The 22,221-nt window shown below is 47.7% G+C and overlaps 2 protein-coding genes across 2 annotated transcripts; both read right to left on the minus strand.

Annotated features, from left to right (window-relative positions):
* Nucleotides 1-2,776: 2,776 nt before the first annotated feature.
* Nucleotides 2,777-6,050, minus strand: LOC102370725 (olfactory receptor 9G4-like). The gene is made up of 2 exons (XM_006026061.2): nucleotides 5,922-6,050; nucleotides 2,777-3,736 (listed from the first exon to the last, which is right to left on the minus strand). The coding sequence occupies exons 1-2, from the start codon at nucleotides 6,048-6,050 to the stop codon at nucleotides 2,777-2,779; spliced, it is 1,089 nt and encodes a 362-aa protein (XP_006026123.2).
* Nucleotides 6,051-12,016: 5,966 nt separating this feature from the next.
* Nucleotides 12,017-12,973, minus strand: LOC102370962 (olfactory receptor 9G4-like). The gene has a single exon (XM_006026062.1). The coding sequence runs from the start codon at nucleotides 12,971-12,973 to the stop codon at nucleotides 12,017-12,019; it is 957 nt and encodes a 318-aa protein (XP_006026124.1).
* Nucleotides 12,974-22,221: the final 9,248 nt, after the last annotated feature.

Genomic DNA, 22,221 nt, shown 5'->3' on the forward strand with positions numbered 1-22,221 from the left:
AAGTGCAGAGTGGAAACTTGATCCACCCATTCCAACCCTTCTCACCCCTGTTCCCACCAGGGCTGGCCCACGTAGCAACAAGTGCTTTCAGCCTACCCTTGCCCCTCCTTCTATGCATATCCTGCACACACAGGGGTGCATCAGTTGGTTTCAGGGGGCCATAACCCCTGGTTACTGCTGGCTGAATTCCACATGCCAACACCTAAGGGTGGGCTTGACAGAGTTCCCACCTACACAGTGGGGGCCCAACCCCCAGGACACTTTTTTGAGCCATAAACATACAAAAATGCAAAATAGAAGGCTTTTACTTATGTGCATCTGAAGTCCCACATTTCTACCCCCCAAAGACACTGTTGGTGTGGCCTGTGGCAGGTTTGCACGCTCCTTTGTGGGTCCCAGGTAAAGAAAGGCCTGGCAACAGTGAATGCTGTTCTCATTTTGGGTGTCAGGTTGCCACCACCCTCACCAGGGGGATGCAGGGCACAGCCATTCTGGGTGATGGTCAAAGGTGTTGCCCTTTGGGATTTTGGGTGCCCCTCACAATTTGGGATTGTGGCGACTGCATGCCTGGTGGGTAATCATTCTTCAGGTGAGAACTTCCTGGAGGGGTCTGGGATGTTTGTTTCATGGGAGAGGGGAGGGTGATCCTGGTACAGGGTGTGATCAATAGCTACTTTTTCTGCTAGGAACTGTGGCAGAGCTACAAAGCTGTAATGCAGATGTAGGCAGTTTTCCAGAGCCTCATGCACATTTTATGGAATTGCCAGCCTTAGCAGAGAGCCATCATAAGAAGCAGCTCTTTTTCATGGCTACAGGGGATGCACTGGCATGAGAGCTTACAGAAGCAGCAGGGCATACCTTGCAGGGTTGCCACCTGCAAGCTCAAAGAACTTAGGACAGACAATTTATTGGCAGGGGACTTCTTATCCCAGTGATCCCCACCTGCCTATGGGAACATATGGGAAGAAAGAGGGGTGGGGGGACAGCAGGTAGCTGATAGTAGGTAGCCAAGTGGGCACTTACCATGATGATGTTCTGTTCAATTCTCATTGCCCCATGGAGCAGAGCAAGATGAGCCATGTTTCCCCTCATGCTATCTTAGAAGTTTGCAGCAATTTCAAGGTCTGTTCTGCTGTCAATAGACTACACTCTGTGCACCTGTCAGTGTTTGAGTGGAATACAGGATTCTCACACACACATTATCTGCAAACTTTGGAAACATTCGCAAGGCCATTTCTGCTTTTGTTCACTCCTGAATTTGCCCTGAAGCAAGAAAACTTGGGAGGTGCCAGCATAGATACTGCCCCAAGGTTATGAAGGGACAGTCCTCCCCAGAGGGTGTCCTGTAGCTGAAAACATGGGCAAGACCATTGTGATCAAATTCAGGAGGACCTTGTTGAATCACCTGCATGCCAACCCACACCACCATGGAGAGGTGGCTGTCTGCCTATGGGCACCAGCAGGACTCCTCAGAAGAGCTGTTGAGAACTCTTAAACTGACTTCTGTTGTAGTTCAGGACCACCAGTTCCTGGAGCTGGTACAGGGACAAATGAGGGGCTCGGAGAGGGTCCAGGAATTGGCTCTCCAGACCCAAGCATCCCTCTGGCCCACCATGGCTACCACTGTGGAGTCATGGAAGTCCTTCTTGGACAGGGTGGAGGACTACATCCATGGAGGAGTACATCTGTACTATGACAGCAAGACATCAGGCACCTGTAACAGCTTACCCTCCCCAACCTGACCAGAGGCAATGGCCCCAGCCTCACACCAGTACAAGCTACCTGGAGATCGGCCACTTCCTGCCTGTCCTCCCCCACCCCTGCTGGGGTGCTTTTTGGGTCACTCTGAACTCATTCCCTCCCTTGCTGGGGATGTAGCAGCGGCAGCAGGAGGCTGGGTGAGAAGCAGAGTGCAGCATAACATCAGGCTGCTCCTGGCAGAGGCTGCAGCTGCAGAGCACAGGCCAGCTCAGAGCTTGTAGTCTCTGAAGGGGGAGCTCAGGAGGACAGTCACCACAGCTCCCCATCATAGCTCTCTATCAGGCAGCACCCTGAGAAGCTGTGGCAGCCCAAGGCACCTCTAAGATAAAGGATTACCTCTGGGATGGGCTCAGTGTGATTTGACTGAGTATTAAACCCAAAGGAAATGGGAAGCTGGAGGGTGTCCATAGAACAGGGTCTTTAGGATGTGGTACAGGGGCCTTTTGTTATAATGAGCTGCAGCAGACTAGCCTGCCACCAGGAAAAGTGAGCAAACTACTTACCTCAGTGCTAAGGTGTGGAGGGAGTGCTCTTGAGAGCACTGAGTTGCCATCCCTATGTGTTTAACACACATATTAACTCCTCTGAATTGTTCTTTATTGAGTGCATGAGCTCTGAAGGGCTAAAACCCAGTTTCTAACTCACATGCAAAGTATATTTCCCCCTGACTGTTTGGCTGGGGTTCCCCTCATGCCCACTATCACACTACCCCCAGGGCAGGGGTGCCACACTCCTATCCCCTCCATCTCCTAGCCCCTATCCCTATATCCCTGCCCTTTTCTTCCTCTTGCCCTATCATCCCTCTGTGTCCCTTCTCTGTCACTGGAAGTAATGATGCGATTTTTCCTTTCATATCAAGAAAGGAGAAATCCACTCACCCACTTGTCAGATGTTTTTATGAAACAGCTAAAGGCAGTAACCACCACCAAATATCAGGAGTTGTGATTAAACATACAGAGTTGGCAAGAGAGTCTCCCCTCTCTTTCCTGTGTAGTCAGCCAGCTGGCATTACCGATTATCCAGGTGCGATGGTTCTCCTGACGGCTGTTCTGAATGCATCTTTCACATCTTTGTTGCGCAGGCTGTAGATCATGAGGTTAACTAATGGATTGACCACTGTACAGAACAAGGCAGTCACCTTGTCCCGATCTGGGGTGTGCAGGGAGCTGGGCTGCAAGTACATGAAGAGGAGGGAGCCATAGAAGAGGGACACAGAGATCAGATGGGCAGAGCAGGTAGAGAAGGCCTTGTGTCTGCTGCTGGCTGAGCGGATATGCAAGATGGCCACAACAATCCCTGTGTAGGAACCCAGGATGAGGGTAGTGGTGGCCACCACATTAGAGCCAACAGCAGCAGATAAGATGAGCTGATAGCCCTGGGTGTTTTCACAGGCCATCTTCATCAGTGGCGGTACATCACAGAAGAAATGATTAATTCTGTTGTCCCCACAAAAATGCAAGCAGAAAGTGTTGCCTGTGTGTATAATGTCACTGGCAAAACCAGTGACATAGGAGCCAGCCACTAGCTGGATACAGAATTTCCTGGTCATTGTCAAGGAATAGAGCAGTGGGTTGCAGATGGCTGCATAACGGTCATAGGCCATGGCAGCCAGCAGGTAACACTCAGTGAAACAGAGGCAAGTAGAGAAGAAGAACTGGGCAGCACAGCCAGCATAGGAGATGACATTGCTCTTGGACATGCAGTCAGTCAGGATCCGGGGGATATAGACTGTGGAATACCACATGTCCAGCAAGGAGAGGTTGCCCACGAAGAAGTACATAGGCGTGTGCAGGCGAGATTCCAGGAAGATCAAGGTCATGAGACTGACGTTCCCCATCAGCGTCAGGATGTAGGAGAAGAGAAAGAGCACGAAGAAGGTGACTCGCAGGCGTGGCACTATTGTGAAACCCACCAGGACAAACTCTGTCATCAGGGTGACGTTGCCTCCCCATTCCCAGGACTCCATAGCAGTTGTCTAATGGCACAGGGAGGCAGAAATATATTAATGAATGAGCCACTTCTAAAATCAAATGTGATAGTGACATCTCTTGTCCCGTTGGATACAGCATAAAGCAGTCAAGAGGTGTGATATGGTAAAATCTACACTAGGAACTTATTCCCTGAAATGTCATAACATTCAAAGTTACAGGGTTTGTCTTCTTAGCTCCTGACTATGATGGATCTGGGCCTACTACATGAAGATCTGTTCTGGAGTTTCCATCTAGTCATACGCTCTTAGGGTACATCCCCACAAGTGGCAACATGTGGTTCCCTGCTGCTAGTTGTCCCTGAGCATGCCCCTTGTACGCATACTTTGATGCATAGTAAATTGCCCTAGGTGTGGTAGGGGAGACTAGATCCAGAAGCTGGGCTGGCCCAGCAGCCTTACCTGGGGTTCTGGGGGCCACCTGGGGCTGCAGCTGTGGTGATCTGGGTGCACAGAGCCTGGCTGGTAGCCAAAGCATGGCTCTGGCCAGCCAGGCTCTAGTTTTGGGTGGTGCGTGCTGCAGTCACATGTGCTATGCTGCTTTTTTTGGTGCAGGTTTTTTTTACACCAGTATCTACTGGTGTGAAAAAACCCTACCACGCTACTAATTAGCAGAATGGCAAATGCATGCGCGTGCAGCGTTGCGCATGGGTTTGCCACACTGCAAACTGCATGTGCACACTTGTGGGGATGTGCTCATAGAGTCTAGATGAATAACCAAAGGTCACAGATCTTGGACAGCTGGCTTTTCTTTTTAACTCAGTCAAGGCTTTGCTCTGTCATTTGGGCAAATCACAGATTCACCACTCATGTCCTCTAAGGCTTGGTTATCAGAAGGGCCCAGCTTGCAGAAACTCCATGGGGCATGAGGTGCTGAGTGCTTTATAAATATCCAGCCAGTGATGGTGAAATCTTGGCTTCCCTGAAGCCAGTGGAAATTTTGCCATTTTACCATGAGGCTATGATTTTACCCCCAATATTAAATTGTTACAGAGGCTATTTAATAAGGTCTGATCTAGATAACATTGAAATAAATGGGAGCCTTTTCTTAGGGAGGCTTTTGTCAGCCTTAGTTGCTCTGTGAATATTTAACTTTTAACAGCTTTCCTCAACAATCAGTCCCTCCAGCCCCAGAATCAGGTTTGTTGCTCTTTTCCTGAATGCTGAGCAGTGAGTCAATACTCTTGGTTCCCTGTGCTGAACACTATGGACAGAATTCTATTTCTATTTGGTAGTTTTCTAGCCACATAAATGGCATTTTTTGGTACTAGAAGATTGTGTAGTTCTGAACTATCTCAGGCAACCAGAGCTCATTAAGGCCATTCATATGAAAGCTGCCCAGTAAGCCATGCATACACAATACAGCTGGAAGCTAAGAGTTAGAAACATGATTTAAAATATAACCCTTAATTCATGAGGAAAGGAAGAACCTCGTGAAGATAAGGGTCCGAATTAGATTCTTTACTCCTGAAAAGGCCAACCAGTGGAGGAGACACTTGTTTTCTCTCTTGGTGGGTGCCCCAGACTGGTACTATAGCAAAGCACTATGTGGGGGCTGTAGGGAGAGCATACTATGCTATGAACTCTCATACAGAGGAGATCTGTGTTTTCCTATGCCCCATGTTCACAAATGTGTGATGCAACTGGGAGAAACCCTGCTGTCCCACTTAGGGCTGGGTATTAGGCTGTCACTTTTGGCATTCTTTGATCACAAGGTGCCTGTCAGTAATGCTAAACTCACCCCAGACATTTGACTGGTAGCTCTGGCAAGCATGTGAAGGGATCCCTAAACGTTTTCCCTTCACAATCACCTTCTGGGTGGAGATGGGATTTAATCCAGGTGAGAACCTGAGAGTCCTAGGGATGATAATCAGACATGGGATAGCAAGAGAGCTGGCCAGTATCCTCGTTCCATCCACCCCTGAGGTCAAGAGTGAATGGCTTCCTGTGGAATAGACTTCTCCCTACTGTAGCCCAGAGCAGACTGAATTAAGAAACAAGAACCACCCACCTCACATGAAAACATGTGCCTGAGTTGCAATAGAACCTGTTGATCCCAGACTGGCCTTGTCAGCCACCTTTGGAGCCACAGATAAGGCAATCATGGAAAACAATCATCCTTGACTGCAAGGGATTGCTGATGATGACTGTAGCCCAGAGCAGCCAGACTTACCTGTGGAAGGGAAGGTGCATTTCCTGACACACTCTTGAAGATTCTGATGTATTCAATGGACACAGACGATTTATGCTGGAGTTTTATGCACAGAGAAGACACGTTTCCAAAAGGCCTCTGGAGCCACATTGTCTCAGGGAGGTCCCTGGGGAAGTAATTAGAACAATTCTTATTTTTACCAAGGGCTTGTGGTAATATTTACAATAGTTAGTTCTGCTGGTGGTTTCTGCGCTGTGAAGGAATGAGATACAACTCTCATGACTTAGTGTCCTGCCTGGGAACCAGCTGCCTTGGTCTCTGCAGCCTCCATGAAGTCTGCATTGAATGGTTATTATAGGCTCTACATGGTGGAGGTGCCTTGTTTTTTTTTTTCCACTAGGGCTGTCAAGTAAAAGAAACATTGCTTTGTGCCCCAGGAAGATAAACTGTGTAATTTTTCAGTCTGGGGCCTAGTTATATCTTCCCCACCCAACCTTGTCACTGAGTAGAAACTGCCTTCCTGCCCCATCTTGCTCCAATCCATCAAAGTGACAACCACACCGTAGTCCTCTTCTCACAGATGTTTACCTTCCACTCTCCTTTTTGAATCCTCCTTTCACTCTGGCAGTAGTAGAGCCGAGTTCCCTGAAATTTGACCTCTCTTTTCATCAACCCACAAAGACAGCAATGACCGGATGACCCTAAGGAGATCTCACCAGGTTCTATTTTTATCACCATGTTTCAATTAAGAGTGGGGTGATTAATCAGTGGCGAAAATTACCAAGCACATGGTGGATTCTCCATCTCCTTAAGCCTTCAGATAAGGATTGTATGGCTTCCTGGAAGACCTGCTTTAGTCAAGGTAAAATTCTTTGTCCTATGTTATTATTATGCAGTACATCAGACTAAATAATTTTATGATCACTTTTGACCATTCTACAAATATTGGCAATATTGATTTATAACCTGCTGCTACAGAAGAGTTTGTAAACAGAACTTATCCTTAGGAGGAACAAAACCATTGGGAAGTGTGGACTATTTTGAAGGAATACAATTATTTCAAAGAAAAAACGCTACTGAAGACAGGCTTAAGAAGACTGGCAGAAGAAAGGATAGATTTACAGCTTATATGCTAACTATATCAGAGATGCATAAGCTTTCATACATAGCAGTTTACTTCATCAGATGCTAAGAAGGGACTGCATGAAGCAGAGCTTCTAAACAGAAAACAATGATTAGAATGCAAAGGGTCAAGAAGCAGGGAGAAAAAAGAGGGGGCAATACTGGGGGAGGCAAGGTGGGTAGAAGGGAGAAAAAGAAAGCAGTTAACCTATTGAGGAACACTGGGTGAATGAACAGTTTATGTTATAGTCTGTGTTGTTTGATCCAGTGATGCTGTGGTCTTTGCTGATGAGGGGTCACAGCTGGTGTCTGGGCCCAGAGCAAGGTCTGGTGCCTTGGTGAGAATAGGAGTCAGGTAGTCTGTTGCTGGAAAGATACCATTTGAGGTTGGAGGTTTGTCTTCCCCATTGCTATCTTGAAATGGCTGTCATTTCCCAGGAGGAGCTGGAGGTAATTAATGGTGCACCTAAGATGTTCAAGTGGAGACTGAAGGTGACAACCAAAGAGATTCTGTTGTCCTGGTCATGGGGTTAGTACTGTAGCACATCAGAGCACACAACTGGGGAAACCCTTGTGTGTCATCCAGTGCCAACTGTAGCACCTAAAGCTTGGTGGTGACCTGTCACTGGCAGCCATTCACCAGACAAAATGCCCACACAAGGGGAAGAGAAGACTAACAGGAGACATGGGAACAGTCTTCAAATATGTAAAATCCTACTTAAAAAAAAAAAAGTTTTCACTAAAGGTAGCACAAGAAATATTGATTTTAAACTGCAACAAGACAGATTTAATTTGGATAGCAGGAAAAAAATTCTCACTACCTGATAGCAGGAAAAACATATTTAGTTTGGATATCAAGAAAAACAACGCTGTCCCACCATTCCTGTGTCCTTCTACTGAGCCCATGGTGTCCTTCCACCCCCCGACCAGAGAAAGGTGTGTGATTGCATGCCTTGTACTGGTGCTCATTGGATGTCATGCTCCAGAAGGCCAGGCTGCAGTACACGGGTAGCTGCTTTCCACTACAACAGCAGTGGTTGAGTATTTATGTTCCAGCTGTGCCTTTTTAGTTCCTGACAGGGATAGACCCAAATCCCAACACCTATAGCCTCCTCCTTTCTGGCACATGGGAGCCCAGGTCACTGCTCTGATCCACTGCTGTTTGAAGCAAAGTGGGGTTGTCCTTGCAAAAACAGCGACTTACTGAACCTTGGACCCTCAGATAAAAAAAAAAATGATACCCTACCAACTGAACTACCCAGGCTTGCACAGGTTTTCCCTTTTGACTGACTTCCGCCAGCCTGAGCCAACGGTCTCCCCCGTCTTAGACGAATGTTATTTGCCCTGGGCTAACACCTGTGTGCACTGCTGCTGTGCAAACAAGGCAGTTTAGGATGAAAAAAAAAAAGAATAAAAAATAAGGTCTTTTTAAAATGTTGATTTACTCAATGAAAAAGTTCCTTTCTTGTTGTTTTTGGTTTGATTTGGTTTTGGTTTTGGTGGACAATAAAATGTCTGGTGGTTTGGTGCAGCACATTCTTGGTTTTCTGTGTCCTCCTTGAATGAGACACTCAACAACAGAATAACCCAAAGGGCATGGTGTGAACAGTTCTTTACCAACAAGGCTCTCCCCAGCACATCCTCCCCATTCCCCACCCGTGTGAACTCTCAGCACGGCTGGGTCTGAGTCCGTCCCTGGGCTCTTGGGGTAATGGGAGAAGTGACCAGCTATTTTGTGGGGCACTGGGCATGGTCAGGGTGGGTGACTTTCTGCTCCCCTGGTTCCTGGGAAGAGCCAATGGCAGAGGTTGTGAGGGAGAGATTAAAGTTGAGGGGAGTAGGAAGAGGCAGTGCTGAGGTGGGTGGAGGGAGGCAAAGGTCAAGAGGGAGAGAACAGGGCAAGCTGAGTCTGATGGCTTCCTTTGTGCTACTCAAAGGGGAAAGAACAAAACTCACAGTGTCAAGAAGGGCGAAGGGCCAATAGATCCTCTCCTAAACTGAGTGGTGAAGTGGTTGGGTTTCAAACCCACTAGTGGAGGTTGGTTTGGATAGTATGAGCCCTGCTTAGAAGGTTTCCTGTCACAAGAAAGTTCCTTGTGCTGTCTCTTCTCATAAATGCAAAATGTCACTCATGAGCTCATGCTCAGGTGTCCCATGCTCAGGTATCTGTGAGAAATGAAATCCAGGCACTGGTGTGAGAAGGGAGTTGCAAGCCGAGGAGGGGAAGAATGGTTGGAGCTGACGGTGTTCCCAGGGGAGAGCACAGGACATCCCTGTGCTGACGGTTTAAGGTGGGGCTGGGAATAGAGCTGTGAAACCTTGAAATGAGCATATTTGCCAGAGTACAAGCTCAGCAGAGCGTGAGAGCATGGCGTGGGAAAGTGAACTCTTATGTGCTGTGTTTCAGACTCTTCCTACTTTGATGGCAGCTGCTACTGCTGTGGGGGCAGCACATGCAATGACCACTGCAGCTGGGGTTGGACTCACCTCACATCATGTGCAGCAGTCCATGGTACAGGCCCCGCAAGGGCTGCCAGGCTGGTATACCACTTGCTGTCCTGATCCACTGCTGCCCTGTCCACCTACTGCTAGATATGCTCCTGGGTGGATCAACTGCTCTCTGATCCTGTGACATTCTTACCTAACTGAGAAGCACCTGGTGTATCTACCACAGAGACAAGACATTGGACCACAGACATTTTACTGAGAGAGGTAAGAAGGAGCTTCCTATCAGCAGTGGGTTTCAAACCCATATAGACACATGTTATTGGATGTTAAGTTCAACGACTTCTTAGAAAATGCCCAGCATCTGTTCTCACCCTTCTAACTTTCACTTCCCTTCATTTTATAGGGACTGTCACATTCGTGAGCAGTTCAGGGGAAACCATCAGACCAGGCTTCTCTTGTTCTCTCCCTCCTGGCTGGAGCCTCCATCAGTCTTTCTCAGCACTGCCTCTTCCTCCTCTTCTCAACCTGGCACCTTTCCCTTACACTCTAGGTGTCCAGTCCTTCCTCAATAAGTGGGGTGTAGCCAACATAGTGGGACAAGTCCTTCAAGACACCTTGGGGTCTGACCTTTCTCACAGAGCACTGGTTGAGAATTGCATTTCTAACTTTATGGGAAAAGCCACACATTCAAAATTATTCCATTCTGAAGTTAAATGATTGGGCCTTTCAGGAGAAAAAGGGACCACAGCTTCTGCTTGGCTCCCAATGGGGAATTATCCCCAAAAGTTGTGTCAGCAAAAGGTTGACTCTAACAAAGGATGAACTTGAAGATAAGCAGCACACCTACAGGCTGGGGAACTCCCTTCTTGCCAGTGTCGAGACAGAAAAGGATCTGGAGTCATCATTGATGCCACAATGAACATGGGCCGACAAAGTACTGACGCGGTCAGGAAGGCCAACCATACCTTGTCGTCCATCCACAGATGCATTTCAAGCAGGTCCAAGGAGGTGATCCTCCCCCTCTATGCGACACTGGTCAGGCCGCAGCTGGAGTACTGCGTCCAGTTCTGGGTGCCGCACTTCAGGAGGGATGTGGACAATATGGAGAGGGTCCAAAGGAGGATCCTCTCCTGCATGATCAGGGGTCAGCAGGGCAGGCCCTACGGGGAGAGGTTGAGGGACCTGAACCTGTTCAGCCTCCAAAAGAGAAGGCTGAGAGGGGATCTAGTGGCAGTCTACAAACTAGTCAAGGGGAACCAGCAGGCATTGGGAGAGTCCCTATTCCCCTGAGCAATCCCGGGAGTTACAAGAAACAACGGACACAAGCTAGCGGAGGGTAGTTTCAGGCTAGACAGTAGGAGGCGCTATTTCACTGTCAGGGCAGCTAGGACCTGGAACCAACTTCCAAGCGAAGTGGTGCTGGCTCCTACCATACCCTGGGGGTCTTTAAAAAAAGGCTGGACGAACATCTGGCCGGGGTCGTTTCCTCTCTTTCCTGCCACGGCAGGGGGTTGGACTAGATGATCTCCTCAGGTCCCTTCCAACCCTACCAGCTATGAAACTATGAAACTATAAGATCAGCATGACTTAATGTACAGTACTGTTAGGCTTAAAGGGAAGGGGAGACTGTGTGTACATGCTGGGTGTACAAAAACAGGGTCTATACGGTGTGGCTTGGAACTGGTTGTTGTGCTGAGGGAGATCAACATTTCTTAAAGCAGGAAATGTTAGGGAACCATTACCTCAGGACCAGGATATAGAGGGGAGCCTTGTGAGAGCACAGCTTTGCCAACCCATATGCACAATACTGACTATAGTTGGCTCCTTCAAAATCACAAAGTTTTTCCAAAAAATATATATTTGGGTAGTGTCTTATTTGTTCTAAGGGGGGAGATGCCTATCTCCAAGCTCTGTGAGAGCTTTTAAGTGCCCGGTCTAGATTTAAAATACTTATGCTTTTCATCAGTTGGTCAGAGGGGATCTCCCCTCCCCCCAGTGTAGGGACTACATAGCAGGAGTTCCAAGGGTCCATCCCCTTCATCTCTCATCTCATTTCTCTCTCCTGTCACCAATCAGTCTCTTTCCTGCCCTCCCCAACATGCTGTATCCTCTATACTGACATCCTGCATTCCTCATTGTGCCTAAGCATATTCACAGGGCTTCTGCCTCTTTTCCAGTGGTGTGTGCTTTCTACATTTCCAGTGCCAGAAAGTGGCAGCTGTTTTGGCTTTGAGCACCTCTTCAGTTTCATTGACAACATTTTATGGTGGGAGCCATCCTGGTGAATGTCAGCCTCATTTCCTCATGCAGATAGGCTGTATAAACATGTGCAAAATGGAAAGAGTAATACCTAATATATCGTATTTATTTAGTTTGAAATTTCATTGGGGAAACAAAGCTCTTACTCTGTGTGTGCAGCTCTAAACTGTTTTGAGGTGTTTGGGTCCTACTGAATAACACTAGATGGCAAACACTACAGTTAGAAGTGTAGCATAGTGTAGTCTTGCTTCTCTTTCCTGTGTAGCCAGGCCTTCTGGCACTGCTGATCACTTGGGTGCTAGGATTCTCCTGAGGGTTGTCCTGAATGCCTCTTTCACATCTTTATTGCGCAAGCTGTAGATGAGGGGGTTGACCAAAGGGTTGACCACTGTACAGAACACAGCAGTCACCTTGTCCCTATCTGGGGTGTGCAGGGACCTGGGCTGCAAGTACATGAAGAGGAGGGAGCCATAATAAAGGAGGACTGAGATGAGATGTGCAGAGCAGGTGGAGAAGGTCTTGTGTCGGCCAGTGGCTGAGCGTATGCGCAAGATGGCTGCCACAATGCCTGTGTAGGAACCCAGAATAAGGGCAGTGGTGGCCACCACACTAAAACCAACTGCAGCAGTTAGTATGAACTCATAGACCTGGGTATTATCACAGGCCATCTTCATCAGTGGTGGTACATCACAGAAGAAGTGATCAATAGTGTTGTCCCCACAGAAATGCAGGCGGAAAGTGTTACCTGTGTGCACAATAGTGTTGATAAAGCCAGCCACATAGGAGCCAGCCACCAGCTGGCTGCAGAGCTTCCTGGTCATTACAGAGGAGTAGAGTAGTGGGTTGCAGATGGCCACATAGCGGTCATAGGCCATGGCTGCCAGCAGAAAGCACTCAGTATGGGCCAGACCTGCAGAGAAGAAGAACTGGGCAGCACAGCCAGCATAGGAGATGACGTTGCTCTTGGAGATGCAGTCTACCAGGATTCGGGGCATATAGACTGAGGAGTACCATGTGTCCAAGAAAGACAGGTTGCCAACAAAGAAGTACATGGGAGTGTGCAGGCATGAATTCAGGAAGATTAAGACCATGAGGCCCAGGTTGCCCATCAGTGTCAGAGTGTAGGTGCAGAGGAAGATCACAAAGAGGGCAGCTCGCAATTGTGGGTCTTTTGTGAAGCTCACTAGGACAAACTCTGTCACCAAGGTCTGATTGCTTCCTACCGCTGTGGGCTCCATAGGCATTATCTGCTGGCAAGGTGAGGCAGAAGTATGTTAATAAAGTAGCCATGCCAGCAGTTATAATAGTGATATTATTTCCCCCCGCATGGAACAAGGAGAGGAGTTCAGCCTGTACAAAGTTCTCAGTGACGAAAGGTTGCAGCAGTACACCACTGGCACTAATAGCAGTGTGCAATAAGCATCAGGGAAGCTAAGTACAGTCTAGCTGAGTAGACTTGGGACCCAGCACAGGAGAGTTAGATTTCTAACCCAGTCAGGGATATTTTGACTCATTTGAACAGGTCATGGGTTCACCAGTCATGTCCTCTATGACTTGACCATCAGAAGGATCCAGGTCCCAGAAACCACATGGAGCTCACTACCTTAGAACGTTCCAGCCAGTGAGTATGAAATCCTGGGCCCATTCAATCCAGTGGGCATTGTGCCAAAATTTCTCCACAATCATTTAAAAATGGTCACAGACCTTATTTAGTCAAGTCTGATCTGGGTTTCAGTCTGTATCTCTAGGCCCACTATCAGGTTTGTTGCTCTTTTTCTAAACTCTGAGCAGTTAGTCAACTACCTTGTTTGTTCTACAGGTTAATCATTCTCACTGTTCATTATATTTTTCTTATTTTTTCTGGCATTAACTTCCAGCCATTGGTAGTTGTTAGATTTGATAGATTCCTAGATGTTTGGGTCGGAAGGGACCTGAGCAGATCATCAAGTCTGCCCCCTGCCCTGGGCAGAAAAGAGTGCTGGGGTCAGACAACCCCAGCCAGGTTCACGTATAGCCTCCTCTTAAAGACCCCCAAGGTACAGGAGAATACTACCTCCCTTGGAAGCCCATTCCAGATTTTGGCAACCCTTACCATAAAGAAATTCTTCCTGATGTCTAACCTAAATTTGCTCTCTGTCAGTTTGTGGCCATTGTTCCTAGTTACTCCAGTGGGTGTCCTGGTAAACAGAGCATCTCCTATTCCTTGCTGGCCCCACTCAATGAATTTGTAGGCGGCCACAGGATCACTTCTCAGCCTTCTCTTGCAAAGGTTAAAGAGATCCAGGGCTCTCAATCTCATTTCATAGGGCTTTGCCTGCAGGCCCCTAACCATTTGAGTGGCCCTCCTCTGAACCCTCTTGAGGTTGCCCACATCCCTCTTGAAGCGTGGCACCGAAAACTGGATGCAGTACTCCAACTGTGGCCTGACCAAAGCCACATAGATGGGAAGTATCACCTCCCTGGACCTGTTTGTCATGCACCTGCTAACGCATGATATAGTGCGGTTAGCTTTACTGATTGCTTTGTCACGTTGACAATTCATGTTCATCTTGGAGTCAACAGTGACTCTGAGATCCCTTTCCATTGCTGTGCTGCTGAGAAGGTCCTCCCCCAGCATGTAAGCATGCTAGCGATTCCTTCTCCCTAGGTGCAGCACCTTGTATTGTCCTTATTGAACTGCATCCTATTCTGTTCCATCCATTTTTCCAACCTGTCCAGATCTTCCTGGATTCGTTTCCTACCCCCTGGTATGTTAATTTTACCTCATAATTTGGAATCATCTGCGAACTTGGGCGGAGTGCTTTCCACACCCCCATCCAAGTCACTGATGAAGACATTGAACAGCACCAGTCCAAGGACTGAGCCTTGTGGGACTCCACTGCCCACATCTTTCAAAATTGATCCCTTCCCATCCACCACCACTCTCTGGGTGTGACCCTTAAGCCAATTTGCCACTCACCTGACCGTGTAATCATCTACGTTACAGCCGCTCAATTTATCTGTGAGAATAGAATGAGATACCGTATCAAAGGCCTTCTTAAAATCCAAGTAGATGACAACCAGCTCGATTCCTAAGTCGAAGCATTTTGTGACCTGGTCCTAAAAAGAAACAAGGTTAGTCAGGCAGGATCTACCTGCTATGAACCCATGCTGGTTGCCCTTTAGCATTGCTTTCCCCGCTGGACTCCCACAAATGCAATCCTTAATAATTTTTTTAAAGGTTTTCCTGAGGATAGAGGTGAGTCAAACTCATCTATAGTTACTTGGATCCTCCTTCCTCCCCTTCTTGAAAATAGGGATCACAATGGCCCTGTTCCAGTCCTCTGGGACCTAACCTGAGCACCAAGAATCCTCAAACAGCCATGCCAGTGACTCTGCTATGACACTGGCCAATTTCTTCAGCACCTCTGGATGAATGAAGGTCATCTGGGCCTGCTGACTTAAACACATCTAGCCCCTCCAAGTGTCTCTTCACTAAGTCAGGCAAGGTTCTTTGAACAGATGTGATATCTTTTATTAGATCACCTGAGTAGTTGGAAAAACATTTCTTGGCAAGCTTTCAGGTGCAGTCACCCTTCTTCAGGCATTGAGAGTCTTTGATGTTCTGAGACTCCAAGAAATGAAAGAAGATAAAAGTGTGGCAGGATGTCAGTGAAAATGTAAATAGGTACAATTAGACAAAAGGTGAGGCAGAGAGATGAAGCAGAGGGGGAAGGGGGAAGAGAGCAGGGAAAAAAGGCTGAATGGAGATAGTGCGGTAAAAGAGTACAAGGTAGAAAAGAGGCTGTCAGGCAGGTACCTGGTGAATCTACTGGATTCAAAAAATCATGGACTCAGTATAGACATTGGGTTTATGACACATTACAACCTGCCTGACATCTGATTCACCAGCTCAGTCATACTAGAATAGTGTCTTGCTGAAAAAAAATAGTTTCCCTATTAGTTAAAAAAGAATCCTTCCTTTCCCATGCTGCCCCCCCCAGCCCTGCTCCCCACAAAACACCTGCCATGTTCTCATCCAGAATAACTATACTTAGGAGTGGTGTGTTAAAAATCCTGTGGGAGTGGCCATTAATGTATATAGGCATTTTTTTGGTATCATGGTGAACATGAACCTGGATTTGAACAAATTTCAATTATTTTGCATTGAAGTGCCTAACAGAATTTACATAGGCTTTTATCAAGGTTTTTATTTGCAGAATTTTATGTCCTGAAAAATGAAACTCCCTTTTCATGATTTTCCTTTTTTTTAATTCAAGATTACTTAGGAAGTTGTTAACACAAATACACCACAAGAGGGCATTGTTGCTTAACTCAAAGTCAGGCAGTGCATAAATACAGTGCCTAGTGAAGTTGGTCAAACATTTTCTACTAAGACCTTGTTTCTTGAAGAAAAATATAGGAATTTAATAAAAGAAAAATCACAATAGTTCTGCATGCTTTAGAGAATGTCACCACATATATAAAATCCCACAAAAACAAAAGTTTACAAATTTCCATTTTGTTCACACAAACATACAATGTTTAGATGTTTAATGGGAAAAGAAAGTTCAGGCCATGAAAGTTGGGGGGAAGGAGAGAGACAAGAAGATCCAAGAAGATATGGGAAAAGTGTGTAAAACAAAACTTGACAACAGGAGGTGCCTAAGAAGAGACAGCAAGGGACTTCGGTCCCTGTTTCAATTCGGTGGAGATTTTACCCAATTCGGTGGCCAAATCTCCAAATCCGAATCAAATCAGAGGACCTTTTAAACTCTCTGAATCAAATTGGAACCCTCCAAATTGATTCAGAGAGATTTGGCAATTTGGACGTAGATACATACCTCTGGGTAGCAGGGGCTCTGAACGCTGGGGTGCATGGAGTATCCCACAGAAGCGCAAGGAGCTCCCCAGTGCTCCTGGCAGCAGACCCGGAAGTGGATCAGAAGCACTTCCAGCCCACTTCCAGATCCGCCAGGGAGCGTGCAGAGGGGCCTTCCCTGCGCCCTCCCAGCTCAGTGACTGGTGCCTCCTGGGTCTGAGGGGGCACCTGGGATCCCCCCACGGCTGATCACTGAGCCGGGTGAGCACGAGGGGTCCTTCAGCACGCTCCCTGGCAGACCTGGAAGTGGATCGGAAGTCTACTTCCAGGTTTGCTGCCAAGCACACTGGAGAGCTCCCCGTGCTCTTGTGAGACAGCAATCATGAGCCACGCCTCCTACCTCAAGGTATGTAGAAAAAAACTTTTAAAGCTGTGCCTGTGTCTGAATCGCTGATTTGCCAAATCATCATTGAATCTTCAGATTTGGCCAAATCAAAGGGATCAAATCATTGTCTCTGATTTGGGCTGAATTTGCACTGCCCTAAAAAAACTTGTGGAATATGAGGGCTTGAAAAGTGAATTCCATGTGGCGGGAACACACTCAGAAGGACAAATGAAAAATTCTCCTTAAAGTTTCAGTGAAATTTCCAAGAGGGAGGCAGAAACTATGGACTGAAAACCAATGCTAATGACAAACTAACAGTGACCCCAACCCCTGTTACTTTGAAAGAGAAAGAGGAGTACTGGATTTCTGCACACAGGTGTAGGCAGCCGACTGGAGCTAGCTGTGAAGGAGGCAACCCAGGGGAGTGAAAAGCAGTAGCTTGCAGGTTGTAGTAAGTGGCAAACCACTTACCTGGAGCAAGCTGGAAAAAGAGCTAGGCTGCAGGGGCAGGGCTCCAAGCTGCAGGTCACATGCTGGGGGTGGCAGAGCTTAGCTGGGTGCTGAGGATAGTGAATAACTCCTGTGCCTGGTCTAGGCCTGGCTCCTGGGCTATAGACAGCAGTCTGGCTTTGAATGCTGAAGGGAAAGTGCAGCAAGTTTGGCCCTGTCAGCCATGGGAAAGGAGTCTTGTGAAGTAGTGAATATCTCAGAGTAGACTGCGGTTGGTGGGCTGGGGGCAGCCAGAGAATGAATAGCCCAGAAGGGTTGAAGCTGGGTCTAACAGGAGTCACGACAAGTGAGAAGAGCCTCAAGGAAAGGCAACTCCAGCTTCTATTAAGGGTTGGCCGATAAGAATCATGAGGCCAGGAACTGACTAGAAGGGAAGAGTGGAGACCACTCAAAGTGTCTATCAGAAGATGCTGTGCTTATCATGGAGAACTGTGCTGAGGAGTGGAAGAAAGCACCCAAGAGGCTACTTTGGTTTCATTCTTTTATGTTGAATATTATAATAAGTTTGAGAAGGGCAGCCTTCCCAAATTTATTATAATATTCAACATAAAAGAATATATGGCAGGCAAGAAAAAAGGGAGCTAGTATAGAGGCTGGAGAGCACAGCAGGAGAAGCTCACTGCCTGGGGGCATCAGACTGGGGGTTGAAGTCCAAATCGGCTACACAAACCCAAACTCTGCTTCTTTTTGCACATTGCAGGAGTCTTTATCTGATCACCTATTGTTACTCAGTTCATACTATCGTGTCCTAACATATCCTTAGTCTTTATGTCCTTTTCTTCCCCGTGAAAAGACCAAGTAATGCCCAGCACTACTCTGTGATGGACAAGTGTGTTAAATTTGCTGTGAGAACAACGATTAAAGGAGATTCTTTACAAGTTTTTTAGGTGTCATGGGGAATGTTAGTCTGGATTTGATTCATGAGTGGATTTAGGATTTTGAAAAGGGGGTTATATGATGATGCAGGTAGTGTCATGCATCATCATAAAACATAGTCATATTTTTCTCCAGTTAAGAAGAAACTAGAAAATTTACTAATGCAACAGGGTTTGGTGCGGGGAAAGTGGAAGGGTGGAGGATGGCTGCCAGCTGCAGGGTGGGGCTGGCACTTGGTGTTGGAGGGATAAAAATGTTACCCCCTCCCCCCGAGCCTGGCCATGAACAGAACTGTTTCCTGCGCTTCCATGTATGGGTTCTGCAGGCACACAATCATGGCTCCAAAGTTTCCTTCACTGCCATTTATGCATTGTCCCAGCACCCCTGGCACCACTCTGCCCCACATAATCCCACATATCTCCCCCCTACTCAGCTCCAGTCCACTGTGCCCTAACCCCCCAGCAGGCCCTACCATCCACTTCACATCCCACTGAGTCCTACCCTGCCTTTCTCTGCCGCCCTTCTGTGACAGCTACACAGTGAGCCACGCAGATGCAATAAAGCTGTAAAATATATTTAAGAAAGATCATTTACAATGTGACCTGTACTCCTGGTTGGGAAACACACCATGAAGTTCAGGGGCAGTGATCAGATTAGTTTCCCACAGAAAAGCCAAAATGTGGAGAAGACATGAACTCTAGGGCCCCTGTGCTCTCTTCTTTTGGGTGCCCCAGGCTGGCAACGTAGCAAGGCACTCTCTTGGGGCTGTTGGGAGAGCATACCCGACCATGAATTACTGTACATCTGCAAAGATCTATGCTCTCTTCTTTTGCATTTCCACAGTGCACTGATCCAGCTGTGAGATCACAGAGCATCCTTTGAACACAACTGAGATAACTCGGGTATCCCATCCGGCACCCATCTCTTGGTAAAACCAACTGTAACACTGAAGCTGGGTGTGAGCTCTCACTACATCCATTACATGCTCATAAAGTGCCTGCTAGAGATGCTGGTCTCACTTTTCAGATCTCACTGGTGGCTCTGGCCAAGCGTGTAAGGCACTGTGGGATCCTCTGAATGCCTTCCCTTTACAAGCCACCTCCTGCATGGAGAAGGGAACAAATTAAATCCATGTAAGGCCTGCAGCATGCTAGGTGTGATAAACAGGCACAGAGTGTGAGGGCGAAGGGGCTTGGCTAATGTCCCTAAACATACAGATCTTCCAAACAGGATCTCATAGCATAGACACATCCTTCTTGTAGCCCAGAGAAACCAGACTTACCTGTGGAAGGGAAGGTGCATGTCCTGACTCCAGAAGGTTTCCATTTTGATGAAGAACATAGGTGATTTATACCAGTGTGTCATGAGTGGAGGAGACACCTGAAAGGGCCTCTAGAGTCAGCATGTCTCAGGGAGTTCCCAGGAGAAGCAATTAGAATGACTCCTTTGAAACAGTGAGGGGAAAGGGAATATTTATAGCACACAGAGGCAATTGTTATGGCTTTTGTCACTGTCCTTGTCCAAACACTCACTTGCTTGGCATGCTCACTAAACTTTTACTGCGATGAGCGCATGCGTCCCTGTGCAGATTTGAGAACTAAAACTCATTACATCCTAGAAGGTTGAAAAGTTCATGCCTTCTGGAAGGTTTTCAGTTCAAACAATTGTGGATGCTTCAAACTATGCAACAGTCTTAAGAAACTAAACTAAACAAAGGGGAACTCATACATAAACTGCCTAACAAAAGCCTTCCCCAATACCATCACTGTGCTAAGGGACAGCAACAAAACCAGAAAGCAAGATATGTGAGAGAACCACTACCTCTGGATCAGGTTGTCAGAGCATTGTATTGCCAACCCCATATGTTCAGGATTCAAGTGTAAGTTACCCCCAAATAGTGACATTTTCCATTCTATGGCTCAAACTCTTCTGCAAAAGATTTGTGTTTATCTAAAAGCCATAAAAATTACAGTAAAAATTCAAACAAATCTTAATCTGGGCTGAAAGTCTCAGTTGACCCTAGCAGAGTCACCTATTCTCTCCATGCCTCTGTCCCTTTGGTCTATCCTTTCCTTAGCTGAGGTATTCTAATATTACTAGACAACTGCCCATCAAGAATAAAACTGGGGAGTGGGAAGGAGGGGGCTGCAATGGGGTGCCGCCACCTAACACCCCATGCTCCTGCTGTTCTGCCCTTTGTAGGCAGCGGGGTGGGGGAGCAAGACCAGTGCTGCTGCCCAGGCTGCCCCACCCTCTTTCTGGTCCTCGGTGCCGCTTTGGAATCATGGCGGTGCTCTCCCATGCTTGGAACACTATGATTGGCTGTTTCCATCAGCCAGTCAGAGCGCGAATAAAGTGTTGCAGACAGACAGACAGACGTAGGCTTTTATAATATTAGAATAAAAGCTGTATTCTGTCCGTCTGTCCATAACGCTTTATTCGCACTCTGATTGGGGGATGGAAACAGCCAATCAGAGTGCGAATACAGTGTTCGGATTGGAGGTGGTGGAGCACTGCCACGATGGCGGGGACACGGGACAGAGCGGGGGAGCTCCCTGCTCCCTGGAGGCAGCGGTAATGGAGCAGACGGAACGGGGGAGCGAGGCCTTGCCCCCCTCCCCCTTGCTTCTTGAAGGGGGCGATGGTGGCACAGGGGGGAGTGGGGCTGAGATGCTGCGGTGGGGGGGGGGCAAACCCAGCAACAATGGCCTCGCCCTACCCCCTACCCTGCTCCCTGCAGGCAGCAGATACAGAAGGTATTCTCTCTTTCCCGCGCTGCTCCCTCCCAACGTGGTGGTGGAGCAGCGGGCCTGGGCTGACACAGTGGTGGCAGGGGGGAGGGAGAAGCCAGCCCGCCACAGTGGTGAGGGGTGGGGCACTAGCAATGCATAGGGGTGATGATGTGATGTTGCACCCGCTATGAAAAGGCACCACCAACATTGTTGTTGGCAGTTCACAGTGTGTTGAGGCTTTTGAGTAGAGATAGGATGATGATGTCTTCTCCTTGCAAGTGAATTGAGTATTTTTTGTTCTGAGTTTAATACTGATTCTTTTACAGGTTTTTGTTAGTAGAAACTGTATTAGGTTTTGTTATTTATTAGATTTTAAGGGCAAAGATATACAGAAGTTGGAAATTTCAGTTTTTAGCTGTACTAAAATATTTACAAAAATCTTCAAAGGAATGGGAATTACAATGAGCCCCTGCTGGAAGAATGTGTGCTAATTAGATCATTATAGGCCCTGAAATGGTGTCAGGGAAGGTGTGTGGTGGGGAGTGGGGGCCGGCTCGGTGATGGCCCCACAACGGTAGTAGGGAGGGTGGGGAAGGCACACTGGGCCTGGCCTGGCCCCGAAATGGAGGGTATGGGTGGGGGCACACCAGGCGCAGCCTGGCCTGGAAACAGCAGTTGGGAGTGAGGGGCGCCCTGGGTCAAGAGCCATGCTGTCAGCCTGCTGTTGCTGTTGCTGTGAATAAAAGCTGTGATTGGTGATGGGCGGAAGACAGCTCGGGTATCCTTCCCCACTGTGAGGCAGAGAGACCCATGGAAAGGGAAAGGGTTGTAAGGGAGACTTGCCTAGGAGGGCAGGGTGTCAGTCTGGCAAGGCTCTAGGGAGAGTTAACTGAGAAAAGAGCCTGGGGCTGGGCGGGTGATACACCAAGGGTTGTTTCAGTTATCAGCACAAGGGGGGCTGCCTCTGGGAACTGGAGACAGGTGCTTTTCAGGGGGGCGGGGGCGCGGGACAGCATGTGTTTCTTTTGCAGGTACAACAGACAGCTGGACCAGAGGACAGCTGCTCTTCCCCCAGGCAGGCTCTTTCAAAGAGCAGAAGGGACCTTCTTTTCTGAAGCAACCAGGGCTGGGCCAGCCAATGTTATTGTGTTGCTAATGTTAAGGAAAGCTTATGTTTTGTTAACCCTG

Source organism: Alligator sinensis, unplaced genomic scaffold (assembly GCF_000455745.1).
Source record: "Alligator sinensis unplaced genomic scaffold, ASM45574v1 scaffold437_1, whole genome shotgun sequence".
NCBI lineage: Eukaryota > Metazoa > Chordata > Crocodylia > Alligatoridae > Alligator > Alligator sinensis.